At 49.1% G+C, this 25,571-nt stretch overlaps 1 protein-coding gene across 6 annotated transcripts in view; it reads left to right on the top strand.

Annotated features, from left to right (window-relative positions):
• The first annotated feature begins 9,681 nt into the window (after nt 1-9,681).
• The window catches only part of CPXM2 (carboxypeptidase X, M14 family member 2), a 128,865-nt gene continuing 112,975 nt past the window's right edge, over nt 9,682-25,571 (top strand). For 2 of the 6 annotated variants that reach the window (XM_082636036.1, XM_082636035.1), the window contains exons 1-2: nt 9,683-10,150; nt 21,673-21,771. In XM_082636036.1, coding sequence (XP_082492162.1) covers nt 9,850-10,150; nt 21,673-21,771 — 400 coding nt within the window. In that variant the 5' untranslated portion in view covers nt 9,683-9,849. Of the gene's footprint in view, nt 10,151-21,672; nt 21,772-25,571 lie in introns of all 6 variants that reach the window. The other 4 variants (XM_082636034.1, XM_082636033.1, XM_082636032.1 and 1 more) reach the window with 3 other exon arrangements.

The following is a 25,571-nucleotide window of genomic DNA, read 5'->3' as shown; positions in this document are numbered from 1 at the left end:
CAGAGAGCATCCAGGTAGTGGCCACAGTGTGTGCAAATTGGGGGTGGTAGTGATGTTGGTGGGGGGAGCCAGGAAAGAGTAAAGGGCATGGTGTGGGGTCTCCTTTCTCCATGAGGCAGTGATGAGCATGCACCATGCTCTGACAGGACGAGATCATCACAACAAATCACAAGAGCAGCAGCTCACCTTCACTGAGCATCTACTATGTGCCAAGCTTTCGGCTAAGCAGTTGCATGCATCTCATTATTAAAGTCTCACCACAATTCTCTATTAGGTCCGGAGGGTTTCTCCCACTTTGCAGATGCATAACTGAGGCTAGGATGGTGCAGTCAGCCCCTGCTCCAGGCGGACAGCTAGTGAGGGGTAGAGTCAGGGTGAGGGAGGACCTCAGGCCCATGTTGGCCTGACTCTGATGGGCTACCTATCTGTGCCCCGTTGTGCAGGTCCTCAGATGGGCCTCTCCTGGATCAGTAATTATGTTTGGAGGCTGTTTATACATTAAAATACGAAATTTAAGCACTTCAATATTGAACAGCCCTCACTGCTACCGCGGGGATGGAGAATGGAAACAGTAAACAAACAGGCTTTCTGTTTTATCCACTGGAGTTTGGTAGCTTGGGTTTAAAAAAGATTTAAGAATTTTATCCAGGTTGTTACAGTGGGTGAAATTTGGGTTGGATACACAAAGCATCAGATTTTCAACCTTCTTAGAAACAGAAATGGATTCTTAGCTACAGACTTTATAACCGGATGTGACAGCTTACCCTCTTTCCATGTGGAGGAGAAAATGTGCTTAGGGGAAGGGAAAGGAAGTGTCTGCTGCTCCCAGAGCTCCCCAGCCTTTATGCCTGAGCCCTTCTAAGGCACTCTGCCTTTCAGCATGTGAATTACAACCTGGAGCAAGTCATCAGTGATACCCAGGTGTGAAGGAAAGACCCAAGACTTAAAAATATTGTTTCCTGATTGTACCCTGAAGAGTAGATGTAATTAAATTGAATTTTAAAACTACTATGCCCTGCTTTTGATATATGCCTAGTGTTGTGATCTAAATCAGGTTATTGTAGCTTGAGAACAGGGATCTACTTTTCTTACGGTACAGGGGTATTTATATAATATAGTCCCTAAATGACAAAAGGGCATATTACAAATGCTTTTAATATACTGCATTTGCTTACCTATTCCTACATCTGTTACTTCCTAAAAGTCACCCGAAAGTTATGGAAGAATAAAAGTTAATTGGCATTACCAAATCATTAATTTGGGTTGACTCTAGAAGGTAGTGCCACAAAATTGATCGGTATTCAATTCAGTGGAAAAGAAGAAAGTAAGTTAAGCTGGTTGACCAAAGTCTTCTGTGTGCAAATGGCAATGTAGATATTGTTTCTGTGATTTGATCCCGCATTAATGTAATATTCTCTGTTGGCAGAAGCAGTTTAGTGGGAAAAAAATGCTTCTCAGCTACATTTTTCTTTTTCATTGGGTTCATAGTCTTTAACGTTCTGTCTTATACAAATAACGAGCACAGGTGCGGTGGGCATGAGTTCTTTAGGAATGCATCAGGGAACATGAGTCTGCCTTCCAGATGGAGGTCACCTGCCCCCATGCCCACCAGCAATGCTGGAGGGGAGGTCATATAACCCCACATCGTCACCGACCCTTGACACTATCCAGCTTTCTCGTTTCTGTGCAGCTAATAGTTGCCAGTTGATACCTCATCATTTAAATTTCTATGTCTCTGCTTGCGAATGACTTTGAGCATCTCTTTATACATCATTAGTCTTTTGAGTTTTCTCTTCTGTGAGTAGCCTGTTCAGATCCTTTGCCCATTTTTCTACTGGGGCTTTTCTTCCTTGCATATCATGGGTATTGATTTTTTGTCAGATTTAAACATTGCGGGTATCAGATCTCAATATGTTATCTGTCTGTTCATGTTGTCCGGGGTGCCCTTTGTAGAATATAAATCCTTTATCTCAATATAAGCAACTTCACCAATTACTTTGCCTTATGGTTTGTACTTTTGAGGTTTTATTTCAGAAGTTTTCCCCATCTCTAGGTCACAGAGATATTTTCCTATATTTTCTTCTTTTATCTTCATGGTTTTGCTTTTCACATTTAGCTTTTTAATCCATTTGGAGTTTACCTTTTTGAGTGGTCTTAGGTAAGGACCCAGTTTTAGCTTTCCCCATATGGAAAGCCAGATTTCCCAATGCCACAGAGTGAAAATTCTACCTTGCTTCATAACATTCTCACATTGTGTATTGTTCCCAGTACACATAAGTCTGTATCTAAGCTCTCTCATTTGTTACGTTTGTCTGTGGTCTGTTTTTGTGCCAGTACCATGATTTCTATTTCTTTTTCCCCCCTTTTTTTCAACTGTGACTTTGTGATGTGTCTTAATACCTAGTTGGACAAGTTAAGGCTAGCTTAGCTATTTCAGGACTTTTTTCTTTCCATACATATTTTAGAATAACTGTATTGAATTTCTCAAAAATCCAACTAGATTTTTTATTGTATAGAATTTACTTATATTTACAATTAATTGATTTATAGATTAATATGTAGGGGTGAGAATTGAATCTTCATGATACTAAGTTATCCATGAAAGAGCATGGAATTCTATCTTGTCATTTGTTCAGGACATCATCTAAGTTCTTTACTAAAATTTCAGAGTTGCCTCCTTACAGGTCTTCTGTATTCTTGGTTAGATAAATTCCGAAGTATTGATAGTTCCAGCCATAATTAGCTACTACTGTGAATTTATCTTATCTTGTGTTATATTGTCTGATTTGTTATCACTGGTGTACCGAAATGTTACTGGTTTTTAAAAATTCATCTTTCATCAACCTATCTTGCAAAACTATGTCTTATTTTGCCTGATGATTCTGCTGGTGTTTCCTGGGTAAATGATCAGATGATTAGTCTTTAATAATAAAGATGTTTTCTCTTTCCTTCTTAAATTTACACTTTTTTGTCCCTTTTTCCCCTATAACATTGGCCACAGCTTCCAGGGCCATGTGAAACAATAACAGTGATGGTGGACACCTGGCCTTGAATCCAGTCTTAAAGGGAATGCATCTAAATTGATTCTATTAATTATAATGTTTGTTATAGATTTTTGGTACATAACCTTTATCAGGATAAGAAAGTTCCCTTTTATTTGTAGTTTGTTAAGAGTTTCTTTCCTAATTAGGTGTTGAATATTAAGAAATGCTTTTCATATTCAGATAATGCATTGACAATTCATTGATTCAGATAATCATACAATTTTTGTCTTTTGGTCCATTGCTGTGATGAACTACATAGATAGGTTTTCTCCTGTTGAACAAACCTTGTATTCCTAAAACAAGGCTAGCTTTCTTATACTGTATTAAAAAATAAGCTGTTGGATGCAGTTAGCTAATATCTGACTCAGGATTTTTTTGCATCTGTATTCATAATAAAATGAGCTCATTATATTCTTTTCATATATTTTCATTCTGTGGTTTTAGAATCAAGATTACCCTAGCCACATAAAATTATCTAAGCAGCTTTCACTCTTTTTCTGTTTCCTAGAATAAAACTGTTATGAGATGGGAATTTTGACCTTTTAAAAAGTTTGGTAAATTCACTTGTAAAACCACTGGAACTTCTTTACAAAGAATGGCTGACTCCCATTTTAATTTCTTTACTATTGTTGGTCTCTTTGGGTTCTCTCTTATTGTGTCAACTTTGGCATTTTATATTTTTCCTAGGAATTTATTAGATTTTCAAATTTGTTAAGCTTATAATACTTTCTTGTTATATTTCTGGTCTCTATTCTATGAAGCTCAGTATCTTCTGGGATGTGGACAGATCAGAGATTTCTCCTGCAGAAACTGCAGTACAACCCCTGGTTTCGGGTTTGGTGGCATGATAATAAGCTATAGGTGTGTGTGGTCTTTTCCATTTCTGAGGCATCCCTGAGTTTGTGGACTAAGTGCGTTTGGCATTGCTGTTTCAGAGAGTCCTGTACCCTGACAGTGGGAGAGAAAGTGGAAGGCCTGAGCTTCAGACCTTTGAAAACCTTTTTTCTGATCTGGGCTAGAGTGCAGCAGCCCCACGTGTTGGTGGTGGGCTGGGGGGACAGGAAAGAAGCTTCCTAGACTTTGTGTCCTGGTTTCTCACACTGAGTTCCTTTTCATGCAAAGAGTGATTCCACAGAGATGAACGCTCCTTCTCTTTTAGGTTTCATGCATTAAGTGACCACAGGAGTAGCTCCAGAATTTCCATTTTGAGGAATTTAGATCCTAAGCAATCCCACTGGAAGAAGGGGCTAGAGATTTGCTGGCAGCTAAAGCCACCCCCAAGAACCCCTCGTGACTAGCACTGGGTGGGCCTGTGCCTAAGTGCATCTTGCGCCCCGTGATGGGTCAGAGACTAGTGGGAACAGGCTTAGACCTGCAGGAAGTCATTACTGCCCATCGGCCTGCAGAACAGGAGCTGAGGAGTGGGGCTTCAGGGCAGCACAAAGATGCAGCTACCAGGAGGACCCCTGGGGCCAAAGTAGGGAGGGACATGGAAGGGTTGGGGGGAGGAGTAGTACCCAGATCTCTCTCTCCCCCCACTTCCTATCTCCTACTGACACCTCTTATTGACCATAGCCAATCAGAAACCAGATGGCAAGGATGCTCATTCCACAAGGGTCAGCTTTCAAGACGCAGACGACCGAGGGGGATAGATATGGGAGCAAATGCACGGAGAGAAATCAGCACAAAGGTTAGATGTGATCATATCTGCAAATTGTCCTGCACATAGTAGGTGACCAAGAAATGCTGTATCTCCAGGGATACTGAGCAGCCTCTGACTAATCTGAGTTCAGTGTCTCCCCAAGTGTCTGTTGGTATGATTTCTTAACAGTTTTGACAACAGCATCTTATTGTTTACACATGGAATATCTCAAGCCAAAGCAAGTTTCCCCAGGTCAAACTAAAAATGAAATCACAGAGCAGAGACAATACTGAGGAGAGAAAATGAGCTGCAAGGGTACGGGACCCATGAACTAAGAATGAAGCTTATCAAAAGATGCCAAATCTATAGAGTCTAGGAGTGAGAACAAACATGTTGAAAATTAAATATGAAATGGGTGATTATGTAGTAATGAGACTGAGGACATTACAAAGGACGCTGCCATTTAAACTACCACATCTCAACAGAGTGATGAACGGGAAAAACCCTCCAGCTTCGTAATTATAATCATCGTTGCCATAACAACTTAGTATCTCTCTTTGTGAGCAGCTATCTCGAGACTATATTTTTAGCAATGACTGTGCCTGAACGTGTACTTTTCTTTATATAGCAGCTAATTTTTCAAATTACCGATCTTAAAAAAAATCCATTTCATTCTTTCTGAGTGTAAACGTCTCAGGGATAATTAGGGAAATGAGCAAGTGTGAAAGTTCGTTATGAAAAATGCTATAAAAGTATTGATGTCTTGACAACATTTGTTTCAACAGAATGTTCCCTGGCCCTGTACACTCTATTGTTCCTTGTCAAGCAGCTTAACATAAATCTTCTCTGTGGGGCTCATAAATATTTGAAAAATTATTAGCTCTGTGAGGTGTTTGAGGATTTTTTGACAAGTACAGATTTGTTGGGGAACAGAAATTGGCTTAGCAGAATCCTGAGTCTCAGGAACGAATGAATGAATGAATGAATGAACACTGGCTTACCCTGCTTAACAGAAATGCACATAAACAGATTCCCAACTGAAGCAAACCATGAGTTGACTTAAAAACAAAACAAAACACCATTTGAAGAACTCAGAAACCAGAAGGGATTCTGAGCTGCCATTCTGGTTTCCAAATTTGCCCCAGCTACTACACCCACCTGGAGGGGTTGCTTTCATAGCTTGGCAAATATCCAAGATTAGTTAGCCCTTTATTGAGCTCCACTTACACTATTGGGAGATGAAAACAGCCGTTTGTTAGGGTCCTAGACTTAAGTTAAATAAATACATTATTCAGTTGAGAACAAAAAGGTCTCAGAAAAAAGCACTCTCTGCTGATGCCATGAAAGACCCTTACTCATGATTAGTCATGCAACAATGACTTACTGAGAATTTTCCATCTTTCTTGTACTCTATTGTGTCTGTGGAGAATGTGAAATTAGCAGATTATAATAATTACCAGTTTATAAAGATTTTATAGACACTGAGCAAGGGGCAGTGAAGAGTATGTCTTATCATTGTTGCTGGTTGGTGCACTGGGGGAATTAAGTTTGGGTGGGTGCTTGAGCCTGAGTCCTATGCAGAGGGGTTGGACTTATGTGAGATGGGTAAGCACTTTAGGTTTTTCAATAGGTGAGTGACATTATACATGGGTGTTTCAGGGAGAAAGCTGGTAGCTTCCCATGTCGGGTGAACAGCAAGTCACAGAGGCCAGAAGCAGAGAGACCTGCCAAGCAAGTGTCCCAGTAATCTGATGCGAGGCTCTGAGCAATGGACCAGGATACTGCCAGTGGGAATGGAGGAAGAGGTGAGTTAAAGAAGATGTGCCGGGGCTTCCCTGGTGGCGCAGTCGTTGAGAGTCCGCCTGCTGATGCCGGGGACACGGGTTCGTGCCCCGGTCCGGGAGGATCCCACATGCCGGGGAGTGGCTGGGCCCGTGAGCCATGACCGCTGAGCCTGCGCATCCGGAGCCTGTGGTCTGCAACGGGAGAGGCCACAACAGTGAGAGGCCCGCATACCGCAAAAACAAACAAACAAACAAACAAAAAAAAGAAGATGTGCCCCAAGAAGCAACAGGGTTCAGAGACGTGTCAGCAGTCTTAGAAGGTAAAGCATAAATGGGGCAAAGTCTTCATCTGGGAAGCTGAAGAATGAAGGAATCCTCCCTGGCAGATAAGCTGGGGTTGAGAAGCAGGATGCAGCTTGGTCAACAAGCGAATGAGATCAGCTTGGCCACCCGCTCTTCCTAAACTTCATGAACTCTGGCTGTGCCCTGCAAATTTCCAGGCGAGCAGCCCCAGAGATGGAGAATCAGAGGTAGACAAAGGCAGCTCCAGGAACCGTGCAGCGGGTTGCTACATTGGCATCAGTGCCAATTCTTGTTCTGTTTGTTCTGCTTGCTTTAATTATGTGCCTCTCCACGGAAAACAAACAAGCAAGCAATAATACAGAGAACAGTGATTAGTGGGATTCATTTCCTGATTCGAGGGATGTGCTGAGAATCACGTTTGAGTGGGACATTCTCTGATCCTTTACCAGACGCTGCAGAGGAGGTGTATGTTATTTTAGTTACCTAAGAGGTGCCAGGAAAGTAACACGTTTTCAAAACCTGTGGGTTTGCGGCCATCAAGATTCAGACTGCCTGACTTTAACTATTGGATAAAGGCAGGAGAGAAGGATTTAGTCTGACTGCCACTAGTTTGCTTTGTGTCCTTGGGTGAGTCTGGGCCTCAGTCTCCTCCTCCGTAAAATGGGAGGGAGAAGGTTAGTCTCAAACTTTAACTGTATCAGAATTATGTGAGGAGCTTCTAGACGTGCCAGCACCCAATCCCACCCCTCAGGAGATCCTGCAGGTCTGGGGTGGGTCCTGGGCATCTGCGTGTTTAGCAGGCTCTGGGGTCTCTGGTGGAGGTAGTGCAGGGTGCAACCCTGCCTGGATGGAGGATTCCAGGTGACCCTCTCGCTTGCGCTTTGTACAGCCAGCTGGAACTTCTGGGTGTGTCACTTGCTGCCTTTTTGCCACTGAAGCCCCGTGTGGACTTATTTTGTTGTCTGGGGTGCCTGGCTTTAGATAAAAGAGCCCCTGTGAGTGAGCCCCGGGGGATATATCGTGGAAGAGGGTGGGAAAGCATCCAGAGGGGGTCATGGACCAGCCCAGCCCAGGCCTGCTTGGAGAGTAGAGGGAGGGGAAGGGGGCCTTCCTCTTCTCTCACTCTGGAGACCTCTGCTGGCTCTGGGTTCCAGAATGTCCTGGGAAGTTGAACCAAGTCCAAGGCCTCCTGGCCCTTGGGGATAGGGCAGGGCCCTGCCTCAGCCTGCCCCCTCTCCCACCCCCCCACCCCTCTCCATCCATTCTGCTTTGGCCTGAGGTCTGGGAGCCCAGGAAACCTGCCCTAAAGGATGGCCTGGTTAATTGGTCTGTGTGAGGACAATGAGAGAAAACCAGATGGCAAATGGGGGAAGGCAGAGGATGGCCCAAGCCTGTTCACTGTGTGGGCTCAGACGTGTGACTCCAGGGAAATGGGGAGGCCTTGACTGAGTGCCCAGACCCAACTCATGGCACCCTGGAATGGTAGGGTCCACAGGGACTGGGAAGGTGATAGCCCAACTGAGAGTTGAGGGTCAGTCTGTCCCTGGGGTCAGCAGAAAGGCTCCCCAAAGATGTTTCTACCTGAATCCTGGGGATCCATGAACTGGTTAGCTTACATGGCAAAATGGCCTTTGCGGATGTGATTGAGGTCACCACCTTAAGAGAAGGGGATTATCCTGAATTATTTGGGTGGGTCCATCCAATCCAGGAGTAGAGAATTTTCCCCAGCTGGGAAGAGGGAAGATTTGGCAGAAGGGGAGAGATTTGAAGCCCCTGGAGGGACTCAACATGCCAGTGCTGGCTCTGAGATGTAGAGGCCACATACAGGACCAGAGAGAGGCTGCTGGAAACGCCGGCCAGCAAGAGAAGGAACACAGCAGCACCCGGGAGTGAAGACTGGCCAGGCTGATGGCCGTCCAGTAAAGAGGATCTCAAGGCTACCACCTCCGGAAACTCACCTCAGCCAACACCTGTGTGAGCCTGGAAGATTCTTCCCCAGAGACCCCACTAGGGAATGCAGCCTGCTGATGGAAGCCTGGATTTTAGCCCGGTGACACCCGCTCAGACTTCTAACCTGCAGACCTGTACCATAATAAGTATGTGTTGCTTTCAACCACTAAATTTGTAGTAATCTGTTACAGCAGCAATAGAAAACCAACGCAGGCCCCATTTCCCCAACATCCCAGCCTGAAAGATGAACACAGAGTTTTCCAAGGACATAAGCTACTTTTTCAAAAGGTAGTGTGAGCTCCCTGCCCTGAAGACAGGAAGCTGCTCATCCGATGAACCAAATGCGCCCTGTGACCGCCAGGACGTCAGCCGTAGGGATGACTCCACTTCTCTCCTCACCCAACAGGGTCACTTCTCAGTCAGAAGCAGGGCTCCGCCCCCCCGACACTTTACTCCTCGGAACCCTGGGGACCTGGGTTCCTCATTCATAGCTCCTGAAATAGGATCATGGTCAGGTTGAGGAAAGGTCTGTCTGGCCGGTGGGGAACCCGTGTCTGATGTGGAGCCAGGGACGGGGTAGGGGTCAGGAGAGCTGGAGACTAGGCTTCGGGCTCTGATTTGCTTTAGGACCTTGGGCCGATCCTTTCTCATCGTGGGTCACGGTTCCCCAACCTGTAAAACGGCTCGAGGTTCCTTCTAGATGGAAACTCCTTTGAGTCTCTGGGGAAGCAAGCGCCCAGCACTGGCCGGCTTCCGGAGTGCGGGCAAAGGGGGAGGTTTGGAGACAGTTGATGGGGTGGAGGGGGCCCCCAACACCCGGCTCCAAGGGCCGGCCACCGCGGGGTCGGCCGGAAAGGGAGGGAGGAGGGAAGGGCGGGGCCGGCCCCCCTGCGCCCGCCCCGCGTCTGGGCGCGCCCCTGCCCGCCCCGGCCCGGCCCAGCCCAGCCCGGCCCAGCCCAGCCCAGCCCTGAGAGCGGGTCACACGCGCCGCCGGCCGGCCGCCTCCGCGTCCCGTGCGCCCCGCTGTTGAGGCCGGCGCCCCTGCCCTGCGCCGCTGTCCGCGCCCGCCGCCCGCCCGGCGCTCCCGGCGACCGTGACCCTGCCCCGGGCGCGGGGAGGAGCGGGCATGGCCCGCCGGGGGGCCGCCGCGCTGGCGCTGGCTCTCGCGCTGCTGGCGGTGGCCCTGGCCGGGGCCGCGGCCCAGGGCGCAGCCGTCGAGGGCCCCGACTACTACGTGCAAGAGATTTGGAGCCGGGAGCCTTACTACGCGCGCCTGGAGCCCGAGCCCTTCTCGCCGCCGCTGCCCGCGGGGCCCGGGGAGGAGGAGCGGAAGCTGCGCACGTCCGAGCCCAGGCCGCCCAAGAAGGCGACCAAGCCCAAGAAAGCTCCCAAGAGGGAGAAGTTGGCTCCGGAGACGCCTCCGCCAGGTAGGTAACTTTCTGCGCTGCGCGGCCCGAGGGGGCGCCCGTGGCTGTGCGCCTGTCCCGGCGGTGGCCGCCGGGTCTGAGGCGACCGCTGGCTTCGCTGTCCGTGTGTCTGGGATGAGAGACCCGTGAACCTCCCCATCGCTGCCCCCACCCCCTTCCTAGGCAGTGCACTGCGCATCCCGCGGGCCGCTCCGAGCGCCCTGGAACTTAAACCTGACTGGCGGTCCCCTCTCAGGTAGAAACAGACTGTGCAGTTGGGAAGCTGGTCCCAATGCCCCAAGTTTGAAATTTCCTGGGCAAAGGATCTTTCTGCTGGACACTTCTTCCTCCTCTGCCTACTTTTACAGTCTTCTCCCAGGACGTTTTCTTGAGAGTGAATTTCCTATTTGGCGATGTGACTACTTGGTCTGTTTTGGCACCTTGGCCTTCTGGGGAGAGCTCAGCGGGCGGGCCTTTCCCCAGGCAGGTTCCCCTCTCGGCTCCCTCCCTCCCGCTTTCCTTGGGTCCCTTGAATCCTCTGTCCAGTAGGGGCAGGATGGCAGAGCCTCTGTCGGGGAGCCTTGGGCTGCAGCTGGACTCCTGTGCCGAAGGAGGAGGGGTTGGGGAAGCCCAGTGGCGCCTGAAGCCGGCCGTCTCTCCCAGCCTTCTCAGTTGCATCCCCACTTTGTGCCTGCTCCGTTTTGGGGACATGACTTCCATTTGGTTTCTTACACTCCTTGAGAAGGGGGACTTTCTCTGCATTGTCCCAAATGTTCTTTGCTCAAATTGCAGAGGGTTGCGGTCCTAGTATTTAAAGATTGAGGAGTGAGGCAGGATTGTGGCCAAATTCTCCGGCCTTGTAACGGTCTTCCTTGAAAGGAGATACATGCCAGTGGCACCATTACACAGCTCCTGGCATGAAAGGCATCACCTTTGTTTGGTTAAACTGTTCACAAAAGGTAGTAGCGAGGCAGTGGGGAAGGAGTGCGGATGGCGGCCCAGAACTCTCGAGTGTGTGGGCCCATCTCAGCAGCTCCTTTCCACTTACCTGGAGGGGGAGTCCTGCCATATTTCAGTTTGTGGGCGGCTCTGTACACCTGCAGGCAGTTCTGTGAGTTGTGTAACCCTGAAGAGAACCATCCGGAATTCCCTATATTTTCTGGGGAATTATGAACATTAAGATTTGTAAAAACCATACTGGTTTAGTAACAGGAATAGGAGTGGGAAAAGACACTCATATGTGTAGACCATCCGCTGCGACTTTATTTAGGAGATTTATGGACAGCCGTCTCATTCATTCTTTCAGGGGTTCTGAGGGGTGGGTATTCTTGTGACTTGACAGATGAGGAAACTGAGGCTCTGACCACGTAGGCAAGCTGCTTAGGGTCACTCGCTGGCGTGGGAGATTTGGAAGCCCTCCTCCTGTGCTTTTAACTCAAGACCTTTTTTGTTTGGTAGTTTGAATCAAGCTGGCATGTGTTTTTGTTTTTTTAGTATCTGCTACGTGGTTAGCACAGCACTGGGCATGGTGGGGGGAGGTGGGTGGGAGACACATTTGTTAGGTTCTGGTGTTTACTGGGGGGACGGCAAGGGGAGCATGGAAGAAGCCCCAGACCGAGAGTCTGAGGACTGCACTTAACGCCCGGGTCTGGGGCTCAGCACTCAGCTTCCCGGACCTCAGCATCTTTATCCGCCCAAGACGACTAGTGCCTGCTACCTTACTTGTCAGCTGTTTGATGAGCTTTTCAACAAAAGCTTGCAGTGTGTCAGCTCGTGGTTGTGCTAGCCCTTCTGTGAGTTCTTCATAATTCTGCAGGTCCTTACGGAGAACCTTTCCAACATCAGGTGCTGGGGGAGGTCCTGGGGGAGGGGAGCGCAAGACAGCCCCAGCCCCACCCTCCTGGAACGCACCAAAGTTGGCGGCTTGGAGAAGGTTATTGCAGGTGTGTTGAGGGCTGCATTGCTGATTCCCCAAAATAAAAACAGGGCCCTGGAAATTCCAGAGACTCAGCTTCTGGAGGGCTGCCTCCAGGCCTCCTGCCTGGAGTGTGTGTTTCTAATAAATTGTGTGGGGCTTTTCAGAGCTCCCCGACTCTGACAAACAAAGTGTGACCTTGGTCAAATACTTTCAAGTCTGTTCTCCCCATCCCGCCTTTTTGGGCACTTGACCACTGGAACCTTTTACCCTGGACCCCAAGTGGGGGAGCTTGGTTAAGACTGACTTTGATGAGGGGGGGTCAGTGATAGTTTGTGCAGTGAAATTGCAGTAAGAGGAGATGAGTTTGCCCCCGTTAAGGGGTGGCTTGACATATGTACTGCTCGTGATATAATAGAAGCATTCGTTTCTGTTTGTCGTGAACTTCTGGACTGGGTAGATGGTGGCTGCTACATACCAGGCACTGTCTAGACACTGAGGTGGGAGTGAGAGGTTAGATTTAGAGAAGAAAAAGAATGTGAAAGCATATATAATTACTCATTGAAAAGTCTGTCATGTGCTTTGTCTTTGCAGATGATGAAATATTTTCCAGATAGCTGGTATCTTGCATAAAGCCTGGGCTCAAGGGAAGATGGAAGGCAGATGTTCTGTGCATCAGGGTCTAGGAGGGAGTCTTGTCTGAATCCCATAGGAAGGTTTACTTAAGGAGCCAAGGGCGTTGGGGATTTGATCTTGGTGTGAGTTTGACTTTGCCCCTTGACTGTTCTTTCATGCTACCACAGAAATGTGCAATGGATGTCATGGGCTGACATTCTCCTGGAAGTGGCTTGGACAGCTGAATCCTTTGGTTAATTGAGAGCATTGCATTTTTCCACGAGTGGCTGACAGATTCCAGAGAAGTAGAGCCCTGATATGCTGAATAGGTGGAATCTTAAATTTTTTTTAAAGTTTTTATTTGGAAATAATTATAGACTCACAGGAAATTGCAGAAATAGTGCAGAGAGATCCTGTATACCAGGGGTCCCCAGTACTGGTCCGTGGCCTGTTAGGAACCGGGCTGCACAGCAGGAGGTGAGTGGCGGGCGATCGAGCGAAGCTTCATCTGTATTTACAGCCGCTCCCCATCACTCACATTACCGCCTGAGCTCCGCCTGCTGTCAGATCAGTGGCGGCATTAGATTCTCATAGGAGCACCAACCCTACTGTGAACTGTGCATGCGAGGGATCTAGGTTGCGCGCTTCTTATGAGAATCTAATGCCTGATGATCTGAGGTGGAGCTGAGGCTGTGATGCGAGCGCTGGGGAGCGGCTGCAAATACAGATTATCATTAGCTGAGAGGTTTGACTGCACAGAGACCATAATAATCAATTGCTTGCAGACTCATATCAAAACCCTATCAGTGAGCGGCATGTGAAAGCAAGCTCAGGGCTCCCACTGATTCTGCATTATGGTGAGTTGTATAATTATTTCATTATCTATTACAATGTAATAATAATAGAAATAAAGTGCACAATAAATGTAATGCGCTTGAATCATCCTGAAACCATCCCCCCACCCCCCGTCTGTGGAAGAATTGTCTTCCATGAAACTGGTCCCTGATGCCAAAAAGGTTGGGGACTGCTGCTGTATACTCTTTTCCCAGCTTCCCCCAATGATAACATCTTTTAGAACTACAGTAAAGGATTTCTTAACCTTGGCAGTCTTGACATTTTGGGGCCAATTGTGTGTGTGTGTGTTTGTGTGTGTGTGTGTCTCGGGGCGAAGGCTGTCTTGTGCATTGTAGGATGTTTAGCAGCATCCCTGGCCTTGACCCACTAGATGCTGGTAGCACCCTCCCCCGAGTTGTGACAACTAAAATGTCTCTAGACATTGTCACGTCACCAGTTGGTTGAGAATCACTGCTATATAAAATATCAAAGTAGGAAATTGACATTGGTACAATACTTTTAACTTTTAGGTTACATTCCCTGGTTTTCACATGTACTCATTTGTGTGTGTGTGTGTGTGTGTGTGTGTGTGTGTGTGGTTCTCTGCATTGTCTCACATCTGTGGATTCATGGAACCATCACCACCATCAGGATACAGAGCTGTGAGAGCCTTTTCTGTGGTGGAGTGGGACTCAGTATCATCACATTTCTGAGGCCCTCATCGTGAACATCAGAAACTCCCAGAATTTTAGAACTTCAAGGAACCTAAGTGTTCATTGCATGCAAGTTCTTGTTTATTGCAAGATTCCGACAGTGGGCTGCTCGGTGTTAAAAAATGATTAAAGAAGACACTTTAGGTGATATAGACTTCTTTTTAACACTTTCATGAAATGGACAGTCTCCTTGTGGAGAATGGCAAAATGGGGCAGGAGGCAGGAAGCTTTTATAGGACAGAGAATAAAGAACAAGGAAGAAGGACATAGAAAACATCTGGTTGGCTGGGGTGACACCGTCCACTTTGTTTGGGGTGAGAAGAGCCAGAGTTGGCTTGGCATTGGGGAATTGGCTAGCTATTTCTGACTAAGAGGAGATTGTTAGGAACAGGAAGCTTATCTAAGTTTTGTTTCCTGATGTGGCACCCCGGGTAAGAGCAACTCCATCTTGGGCCTGGAAGTTTACTTTTTAAAAATTATTTATTTTATTTTTGGCTGTGTTGGGTCTTTGTTGCTGCACCCGGGTTTTTCTCTAGTTGTGGCGAGCGGGGGCCACTCTTCACCACGGTGCACGGGCCTCTCACTGCAGTGGCCTCTCCTGCTGTGGAGCACGGGCTCCAGGCGCACGGGCCTCAGCAGTTGTGGCATGTGGGCTCCAGAGCGCAGCCTCAGCAGTTGTGGCATGTGGGCTCCAGAGCGCAGCCTCAGCAGTTGTGGTGCACGGGCTTAGCTGCTCTACGGCACGTGGGATCCTCCTGGACCAGGGCTCGAACCCGTGTCGCCTGCATTGGCAGGCGAATTCCCAACCACTGCGCCACCAGGGAAGCCCCTGGAAGTTTACTTCAACACCAGTCTTGGCTCACACGTTTCCACTGATGGATGCACACCACCTTGCGAGGTTGCTTATCCATTGGATAAATAGTACTGACTGCTAGAATGTTCTTCTTCACAGGGACCTGGCAAGCTGCTTCTCTCTAATTCCATTTATTCAGCTGTTTCTAGCCAAATTCAATATTTTCTAGATCCCTGCAGTTGGAATGCTTTGAGGTCCAAAGAATGAGTCTCCTGGCCCCAGTTTTCATCGTCCCAGGGTGAAGAGTGAGATGAGGGACCACATTCTGGGCATGGGAGTGGATTTGGGGTGTACTTCTCATGTCATCTCCAAATTGATGGACTTGGTTTGGAGCCATAGTTTTTGTAGAGAAAAAAATGGAACAGAGAAGTAAACCATAGTTATATAACTGATTTGCCTTTTCCCTCCCAAGTGGTAGTAAGAAACAAACAAGTTAATAAACAAGACTCTTAATAGGTGATCTGAAGCTGTTTTGTTCTCCCCCCTCCACGGGGTTAGAAGTAGCCTTTAACTTTTGGGTTCCTGCTTGTTTGTTGCTTTCTTCAAGGACTGGGGAGCATGCGCCTCTGCTGGAATACACGCCCGCCTGCATTGCACCCATGGTTTTGGTCCACGGTCTTGAGTCCATGGAATTCTCAGAGTGGGCAGTGAGCCATGTTTGTTCGTCTATCTGTGCCCCGAACTGGAGAGTGTGCACTTTGTACTGTGTTGCCCCGGCTTGGGGCGGGGAGGCGGGGTGGGGGGGCGGCGGGCAGGCGGCGATAATCAAAGAGTTGTTATTTGAGCATATTTGGTTGTAAACAAAGCCCTTTCTGTTATGCACTGCCAGCTAGTTGCTGGAAAGAGCTTCACTTTTAAGCTTTTGCTGCAACACTCTTCAGGGCGTCTTGCAAGGTTTGGCCTTCAGATGGAAATGTCTTCTGCTGGGCAAAGCTGGCGTGTGAGGATTAGATGAATGTGTTTGTAAATATTTCACTATATATTTTAAAAGCAATCACAAGGCTATCAGCACACCTAAACAAATAACAAGAAATCTTTATATCATGGTATTATATGTTCTCTTGAAGAGTTAAATCCGAAGTGTTTGGTCCAACTCCCTACAAAATTCCAAGGGAAAGGACTTTTTATAAAAAAGGTCTTCTCATGTACATCAGCAAGCAGCTTTCTAAGACACCACCTCTGTTTCCAAAATGCTTTCCAAAGTCAGCTATTCGCGCTGGCAGATCTGCTCTCGACTGTGCCCATGGTTCCAGAAACCAGGGTTTGTGCGTGGATAATGAACGGACAGACACTTGCGTGCTTGGGGAAGCTGGGTTGGATGCTGTGGTTCTTGAAAATAGCCATCGCGTTTCCTGCGTGCCCCGAGCATCCCTGGCTGCCAGACCTCACGGTGGATGGTGCCTTCAGTCCCATGGCAACAGCAGCCTGGGCCCTGGAACCTGGCCACGCCACGCGGCATGCAGGATCTTAGTTCCTGACCCCGTGCACCCCGCAGTGGAAGCGTGAAGTCTTAACCACTGGACTGCCAGGGAAGTCCCTTGGAACCTGGATTATTGAGGTGGGGGTCTCCGCTGGATGTCTGAGGTGGCCAGGGAGCCTGAGCTCTCAGGCTTTGCGCCTCCAGCAACGGCTCTGCCTTCTGTGGCCTTCTGAGGTCCCTGCCCCCATCGCTGCTTTTCTGGGATCATGAAACCCATAAAACTGGGGTGGCTTTGGATGGCTACGGGAAGGGCTAGTGTTCGTAACTGGCTGGGATCCCATCGACGACTGATCTGGGTATCGTAGGATGGTCAGAGCCACATGAGACACTTTCAAATGCTCATTTAAGACTCTAGATTTTTATGGAATACTTGATCCATGAGAGGCACATGTAAGGGTTTGGCATAGTTTTTTCAGGATTCAGAGAGATTCAAAATCTGGCTCTGCCGCTCATGGGCACATGTGACATCTTCACGCCTTGAATTCCTCACTGTGACAGGGGAATAATAATAATAATGATAATAAGCTTCCCAAGGTGGTGCGAGGTTAGAAGGTCGATGCACAGCCTCGCAGTCTTTCGAGGGACAGGTCAGAGGCAACTTCTACCCAGTGTCCTCAGGTTCCCCAGCTACGTTGAGTCCTGATGGGTCCCGCTTAGCAGTGCAGCCCAGGTTATTGGCGTTTCCTTCTCTGAGTCTCACTCCCTCCACTTCTTCATTTGTGCTTCATGAAATCACCTCTCACCTTCACTCCTGCCTCCAAGGCCTTGTCTCAGGCTGGTTCCAGCAGAACCCAAACGGAGACCAGCAAGTACCAGCAGTACCCCCTGCAGGGCTGGCGCACCCCACCTACTGTGGTTACCGGGGTATCTCTTTAAAGGCTAAGGGCTTCTTGCTTGGTTGCAGGTCAGGAAGGTGGCTGCTGCTGCACAGAGGCTGGGTGTGGCTTTGCCTTATGCCCTGGGGGCCCTGGTGGAGGCCAAGTCTTCTGCACAAGACCAAGGTCTTTCTTCTGCACAGAAGGCCAGCCCAGAGGAGGACACAGTCCGATCAGCTAGTTTCCCAGGGAAGACACAGCCGAGCAGGAGGAGGGGAGGGCTTTTGATTGATTGATTGATCGATTGACTTTGATCCAGCCCTGGTAAAAAAGTACTTAGAAAATTGCACTGGGGCTTCCATCTCCAGCCCAGACCATTCAGGTCACTGATGGACGGAAGCAGGCACGTCCTTCAGCCACTCAGCCCCTTTTTTTCAGGCTTCACCTGATCCCTGGGAAACCTCTTTCTTTTTTTTTTTTTTGCGGTACGTGGGTCTCTCACTGTTGTGGCCTCTCCCATTGCGGAGCACAGGCTCTGGACATGCAGGCTCAGCGGCCATGGCTCACGGGCCCAGCTGCTCTGCGGCACGTGGGATCTTCCTGGACCGGGGCACGAACCCGTGTCCCCTGCATCGGCAGGCGGACTCTCAACCACTGTGCCACCAGGGAAGCCCTGGGAAACCTCTTTCTGCCAGGAGCTTGACTGTCTCAGATTTGGGAACTGGATAAGGACAAAGGCTGTCCCCTCCCTGTGTCATGATCCTTTTCTTGCCAACACACACAGGGAGCACGAGTTTCTGATTTTATTTATTTATTTCTTTGGCTGCTCCGTGCAGCCTGCAGGATCTTAGTTCCCCGACCAGGGATCAAACCCACACCACCTACAGTGGAAACCTGGAGTCTTAACCACTGGACCGCCAGGGAAGTCCCAGGAGCACAGGTTTCTAACCGCGTTTGTTTCGGCTTTTCACGTTCACCTGCAGGGTCCTCCTTGGTCCCATGGTGTTTGAGAAAAGCGGAATTATTGTCTGTCCCGGTGCCGCGAGGCTGCCTCTCTGGGGAGCTCCCGAGAACCTGCAGTGGCTTGGTTTCCTGCATGGCCTTCCTCCTCATGCGGGTTCCCTCACAAGAGCCAGGCAAGCAGCTTTGGGCGGGGCTGCGTCCTTCACTAGACGGAGTGCAGGTGCCAGAGGGCTGGAATTTCTTGGGAAAATGCAAATATGCAGCAAAGAATTTTTTCGGATTCTGGGGTTGCTACTGTAAGCTCCTAGCATAGAGAGGGGAAAAAATAGTTTCCTGTCAATCAAGAAGCATGATATTTATCACCATGGACCAGAATAGAATATGTGGCCTGCATTGGCAATTCAGTTTGCTACTCTTAAGAAATTCAGTTTTGTCACGCAGCCCAGATGGAGATGTTGATTTGGTCCTGGCTCCTTCTCTGTACATTATTTCCACTTCACTCTTTCTGTCATCTGTACAGACCATGTGCTGCCTTTCTTGCTGTAAGAGAAAAAGGGGCAGGGAAGGGCCTAGGCCTGGCGTCAGGCTCCTGCTCTGCTTCCTCCTGGCTCTGTCCGTGACCTTGGGTGGGTCTCTTGTCCTCTGAGCCTCCGTGCCCCCCTCTGTAGAATAATGTTCATAGCAAGCTTCCTGCCCTCGATGGGTATTTGCCAAGATCGAATGTTTTACTCTGTGTGAAAATGCCTTGTAAATTGTGCCTCATGCGCCACGTGTTGGCTGTTACTCTTCCAGCAACGGGGATGGTGCTTTGTGACGGTGGGGACTTGGGACTAATAGGAAGGGTGAGAAGGTGGAGGCCATCTTTTATTCAGAGGTCACTGCAGGTCAGGCACAGCCCTCAGTGCTTTGACGTATGTCATCTCTTTCCTCTCCGTAACTTCCACCGAGGCAGGTATCATGTCTTCCTTATTTCACTGATGAGGGGAATTAGCATAGGAGGGGTGAGGTGGGTCCCCCGAGGCCACACATGGTTGGTGCAGTGGCAGAACCTGACCACCTGGGGCTGGAACCAGATCTGTAGGTACATGTCCTGGAAGTGTAGCTTCCCTAGAGAAGGTGGCAGGTGCCCTGCCTGTTTTCTCTGTCCCTTTGCCACTCCCTGCGGGGAATCTGTTCCCCAGTTTGGTCTCAGGGGTGATAGCACATCTGCCTCACATCTGGGCCATTATTGGATTCCCAGAGCTGAGTACAGGGCCTGGGTCCAGCCCAGGGGAGTGAGGCTGAGGGTGTTCGTGGGGCCGTGTCCTCTGACTGTGTCTCCCATGCTGCCCGTGGAGGCCCCGTAGAGGTTGCCCGGGCAGAGGGAAGGCCTGCAATGAATGGCCGGCTTCCAGGGAGGGGTTGGATGGCTTTTTCTCATATTTTGTAAAACTTTTGCTTCCCTTAACATATTATCTTTCTGCCAAATCAGACGCTTGATTCTCAAAAGTTATGGCACCCAATTTTCCAAACAGTCAAGATTTTTACAGACCCTCGATCAGGCTCTTTCAGAAATCATCTTTGGAGGTCACCGGGCTCACATTCCTACCCACAAAAATGAGACAGATGCCGAGGTGACATTAGGCTGATGTCATCAGATGCACTCAGATTGGCAGTCTTCCTCCTCTGGCCTTTCTGAATGTTTTGGTTTATTGATTTCCTTGACCCGAGGAGGACATTTAATTTTGTGATTTTTAAAAAATTTTTTAGCTTACATGAAAAATGAAAGATATGCCCAGCAGGTATCACCCAAGAATATGATGGAGAGAGGATTGCCTGTGGCTGGGCCCAGTGCACCCTTGAATTTTTTGAAGATTTTCTTGATACTTTTTTTTTTTTTTTTGGTGACTGTAGAACTATCTGAAATGATTTCATTAATTGGCACAATCCACTAGATGTTTTTAGTATTTCAACTTGCTTTTTAAAATCCAAGCTAAGTATCTTTCTCCATAGACCTTCCCTTCCTCTTGTTGTCTCATTGGTCATCTGCTGACTCACGGTCATTCATGATCATTTGTTCCTCACAGACTTAACCAGACTCTGGAGGGAGGGCAGTGAGCAAAACCAGACACAGTTCCTGCCCCCATGAACAGAACGACATACGTTACATGTGTTTGATAATGCTACACAGGACGGGTGTGCAGAGCCATAGTGGGGGCTGCTGACACCACACCCAGGTCCTCGTTTCCCACTGGCACACCCATCCCACAGCTGCTGGGGCTTGGCTGTGATGGCTCACAGCTGCTCCCCTCTCTGGAGCATGATCCTTGGAAGGCGACAACTCCCACCACCCCACACACACCCCTCCCCCGCAGTAGATCAGTCTGTAGCCAGAGGCGAACCAGCATAGGAAAAGGTCTCAAGGTGGGGCAACACTGTGCAGTTCCAGCTCCAGAGCTCCCCATGGGATCTGGCAGAGTTAGACTCTGCCTGGGAACACAGCCTAGCTTAGCTCCTTCCTCTGCCTCATCTTGCTTCCTTCCTTCTTTTCTCCTTGGAGCCCTCCCTCAGTACATCACCTGCACCAAACCCCTGCCTCAGGCTCCACACAGAGGCAACTTGACCAAAGACAGGTGCTCTCAGAGCCCATCCAAGGAGACATTGATGTAGGTGGGGAGTTGGGGAAAACCATCTCAAAGAGGGCATGGCCGAGCTTGGATTTGCATGATCAACAGGAGTTAAATAGATGGAGAGTGAATGGAAGGATATTGCAGGAGGAGGCACGGCACATGCCGAGTTCTGGTGGGCAGGAACTATGAACTGCGGGCTGAAAGGAAGCCAGTGTCTGTGGAGCAGAGAGAGAGTCCAGTGTGAGAGGAAGCTGGACGGGCCCGTGGGGCACGAGCAGGCAGACTCCCTGGGCTCCAGGAAGGAGTTCCTCCAGTTGGTGGGCAGCGTCATCACACCTCCAGGTACCCAGCCGGGGCCTTGGAGAGTTAGGTGGGAGGAGCCCAGCATGGCAGGAAATCTTACCCCGGGGTCAGAGGTCTGGAGTTCAGCTCCATTTTATCCATTAGACGTGGTGTCACTTTTGGAGCCCCAGGGAGGGTCCGAGGTACTCCACAGGACATTTTGCGGTCTTAGAACAGTAACCACCTGCAAGTGTGCATTGTGTTTATTAGGAGTGGTTATTCCCCTGGGTGTTCACAATAACACACTTCCTTTCCTTTAACCACCGGCCTTTCTTTTAACCGGGAAGGCAGAGGGTAGAGACGGCTGCTTTGCAGGAGAAGATGGCTGAGTCCTCACCAGCCTGGGATGATTCTGACATATGTGACAGTAAAGGCATCTCTCTCTCTCTCTCTTTTCTTTTTAGGTAAAAAGAGCAACAGAAAAGGCGTGAAAACCAAGAGCTCTGAGAAGGCTGCCGGTGATGATCACAGGGTCCCTGTGGCCCGTGACGCTGTCAGAGAGGGTGAGTGAGGCCCCTGCTGCATCACCGGCCCTGGGAGGGTGCAGGCCCCGGCGCAGCAGCCGAGTCCTGAGCACGGGTCTGCCTGGGGTCTGCTGCCCCTTCTGGACCATCCGTACAGGGGTGAGAACACTCACGGGCTCTGTCTTCTGCTGCGCACAGTAACCCACAGCCAGATTTTCCCCATCAGCTTGACTAAGGTCATTTCTGAATTTCCTGGAGCTCTTGGTTGCCTGCCCTGCCCTCCCCCCTCCCCTCTCAAAGACAACATCATTTCCTTTCTTGTGGGGCCTTGTAGCTGCCCACAGCCTTGTGTGTGCATTTCTTGTCTCCCAGACGAACCCAGGGCCTCCAGTGTCAGAGGTCAAGTCTTCTACTTGCAAAGCATGTAATGCTGGGCCTGGCACTTTACAATCATGTGAAAATACCGGTCCTTTAAGTACTTACCTTAGGATGGTCAAAGCCATTCGTTCTAGACTCATGGACAAACTCTGACCCACTAGCTAGAGCTATTACTATGATTATTAACTATTACAATTACCTTTATCGTTCTCTCTCTTACTCTAAAGTAGGGTATCTGGGATGACATTTGTGCCGATATTAGTAATAGTGAACGTGTACTAAGCACTTACGCCCTCAGTAACTGCCAAGCACTGGGCCTCACACTTCACAGCTCCTGACGCCCCTCTGAGTATTGTGGGTATTATTATTGTCATCACCATCATCATCGTCGTCATCACAGATGAGGACAATGAGACTCAATAATATGGACCGTTTGCCTCCCGTTATGCAGTTTGCAAGTTGTAAAACAGGGATTTGAACCCAAGATTTGCTGGTTTCTGCTCAGCAGCACAGCTGCTTGAAATAAATAGAGCATTTCACAAATTTGGGTTTATAGAGGCAGGATCCGATTCCAGTTGCCGCGTGAGCCCATAAACCGTGTAACAGAGCTGATTGTCACACAGGGAATCGTGTGCTCCTTTAGGCAGAGTGTAATGATCTGGGGCTGTGTTTCTAACCAAGAACTTGCCATCAAAGACATCATAGATATGACTAGCAGTGCATCCTAAAACAGAAACAGAAGTTCCACAGCAGTGAACTTCTGCAATCACTGAATAACTGAGAATTCTGTTCCATCGTAAAGTGGGCAGGTGTGCACTGGACACATTGCCCTTGGGAGGGCCCAGCACATCAGGACGGTGTGTGGAGGACCCAAGGGGTGCTAAGGCTGTGTTCCTGCCGGTTCACCCTGAGAGTGTGGGCCTTTGGGGTTTCAACTAAATGGGTGGTAGTGAGACTCCCACCTTGGGTGGGCCTCGGGCATGACTCTTTGTCCCCTTGCCCCAGCAGGCTGATAAAACACCAGCTGTTTCTCAGGATCACAAGTCACAGGGCTAAAGCGGCTTCTAGTCTGGCCTCACCTCTCTGGGTTCTGCTGCTGTCAGATCTGAGCCAGAGAGTTCTTTCTTGTCTTGTTAATTCTTAGATGCTTTCAAACATATTTTAAAAATAGTTTTTCCAGTTTTGTTCGTAGCTTTAGCACAAGGGCCGGTTTGAATTATCTTACTTCTCCATTACCAGAATTGGAAGTTGGTACAATTTTGAAAGGTATTTTCACAAAGGTTCTTCAAGGCCCATTTCTGTACCCACGTGTGTGTACACGTAGACTCTGAAGTCCACACTTACCTCCTGTTCTGCCACACGAACCTTCTCCTTCCCCACCCTGGCCCACTCAGGATTGTCCCCCCACCCTTCACCTCAGAGCCCTGTCTGAACAGTTGGGACCCCTGGTCTCAAAGGCAGCCATTCTGGCTCTGATTCTTTGAGCGCCTTGGACGTGATTTTGGCCTGTGAGCCTTGTTTACATTGCTCTTCTATTAAAACAGAATTGAGGGGCTTCCCTGGTGGCGCAGTGGTTGAGAGTCCGCCTGCCGATGCAGGGGACACGGGTTTGTGCCCCGGTCTGGGAAGATCCCACGTGCCGTGGAGCAGCTGGGCCCGTGAGCCATGGCCGCCGGGCCTGCGCGTCCGGAGCCTGTGCTCCGCAACGGGAGAGGCCACAACAGTGAGAGGCCCGCGTACTGCAAGGAAAAAAAAAAAAAAACGGAATCGAGGGCAACCGTGGTGGGGAAGAGAAGCTGTGTGGGCCCTGGTATGCAAACATGGGAGGGAGCGAGATGGTGAGGAGGGGAGGTCATGTGCAGGAGGCAGGTGGCACAGCAGTTAGGAACACTGGTCTGGGCCAGGAGGGGACACCTGCGGGTGGCGCTGGGCAGACCAGGGCCTCGGGTGGACAGCTGGGCAGGCTCAGGACCCCGCATCCATCGTTCTCTCAGCATCTCCTCTGGTTGAGCTGGGGGCCTCGCTGGAGCTGGGGCAGAGTGAAGGGGTGGGGAGGGTGGCTGTCACTTACACTGTGTCCAAGGCGACAGGTGGACCAGATGTCACCTGCTTCACTTTCAGGGCGGCGGGCAGTACAGATGTTAACCACACCGAGTTATGTGAGTGACTGGCATCAAAGGGCTCGTGTTAGATGTGGATTTGAAACCGCACAACCCAGATTGGGACTTGAACCCACTGTCTTTTAATTGAGATGACAGACCTGGTCTCTGGACTTAATGAAGCCCAGGTTCTTTATGTCTCATTGCAGAAAGAATTCAGTGAGAGACAAAGTGATAGGTAACAAGTGGATTTAGAGAGATACACATTTCAGAGACAGAATGTGGTCTGTCTCAAAAGGCGAGAAGGGCTTTGGGAGGAACACACTCCACAGACAGAGTGTGGGCCATCTCAGAAGGCGAGAAGCCCCAGAATAATGGGGTGGTTAGTTTTTATGGGCTGGGTCATTTCATAGGCTAATGAGTGGGGGGATTATTCCAACTATTTTGGGGAAGGCGCGGAGATTTCCAGGAATTGGGCCACCGCCCACTTTTTGGCCTTTTATGGTTAACCTCGGAACTGTCATGGCACCGGTGGGTGTGTCATTTAGCAGCTAATATATTACAGTGAGCGTATGATGAGGCTCAAGGTCCACTGGAAGTCGAATCTTCTGGGCCCACTGGAAGTTGAATCTTTGGCCATCTTGGACCTAGTTGGTTCTAACTAGTTTTTGTTGTGTCCCCAATGGTTATGTCATTCTTTTAAAGGTTGTGCCCAGTCCCCTTCCCTCCTGTTTCAGACTCACCCTGAGAGAATCTTAGCTTTAAGGGAGAGGTTATGTACATGGCTGTCACCATGACTAAGGATCAGTGTCAGCTGTGGCGAGTCTCCAAAATACACCTTGGATATTGTTCTATAATAGTATATGCAGTGGTTGAATTATTGGTATAGTTCTTCCCCTCTCCCTATATGTACAGCCTTTGCCATATGACTTCTCAGTTCCCTTCACAAAAGGTGAAAGCCCCTTGACTTTGGGCTGGTCCATGTGCCTAGGTGAGGCCAATAGAATAAGGTGCACTGACAAGGTGCCAGTTCTGTGCTGAGGGACTTTGTTTGTTTCCACTTGCTCCTTGCACCCTGCCATCTCCATGAGAAGAATGCATGCATCTAGGCCACTGATCCAAGGAGCCTGGGAGGTGAGTGAAGCAGATATGGGCCCAATCTGCAGCCTGGAGCCACCAGCTGAGCCCAGATGATCTGTAGACAACTAAGGAATAAGTGCCACTGAGAGTCTGTGGTGTTTTGTTACACAGAAATAGCTGACAAATACAGTGAAGAAGAGAACCCTCATTTTTTAAAAAGTTGCATCGTGTTCTGTCGAATGGATGTTCTATAGTTTATTTAACCTCCTAAGTGAAGGACAT

The sequence above is a fragment of the Mesoplodon mirus genome, assembly GCF_964341445.2.
Source record: "Mesoplodon mirus genome assembly, chromosome: 2".
In the NCBI taxonomy this organism is placed as follows: domain Eukaryota; kingdom Metazoa; phylum Chordata; class Mammalia; order Artiodactyla; family Ziphiidae; genus Mesoplodon; species Mesoplodon mirus.
Note: the sequence above shows the minus strand (reverse complement) of the source record. Positions and strands in the feature narration are given on the sequence as shown.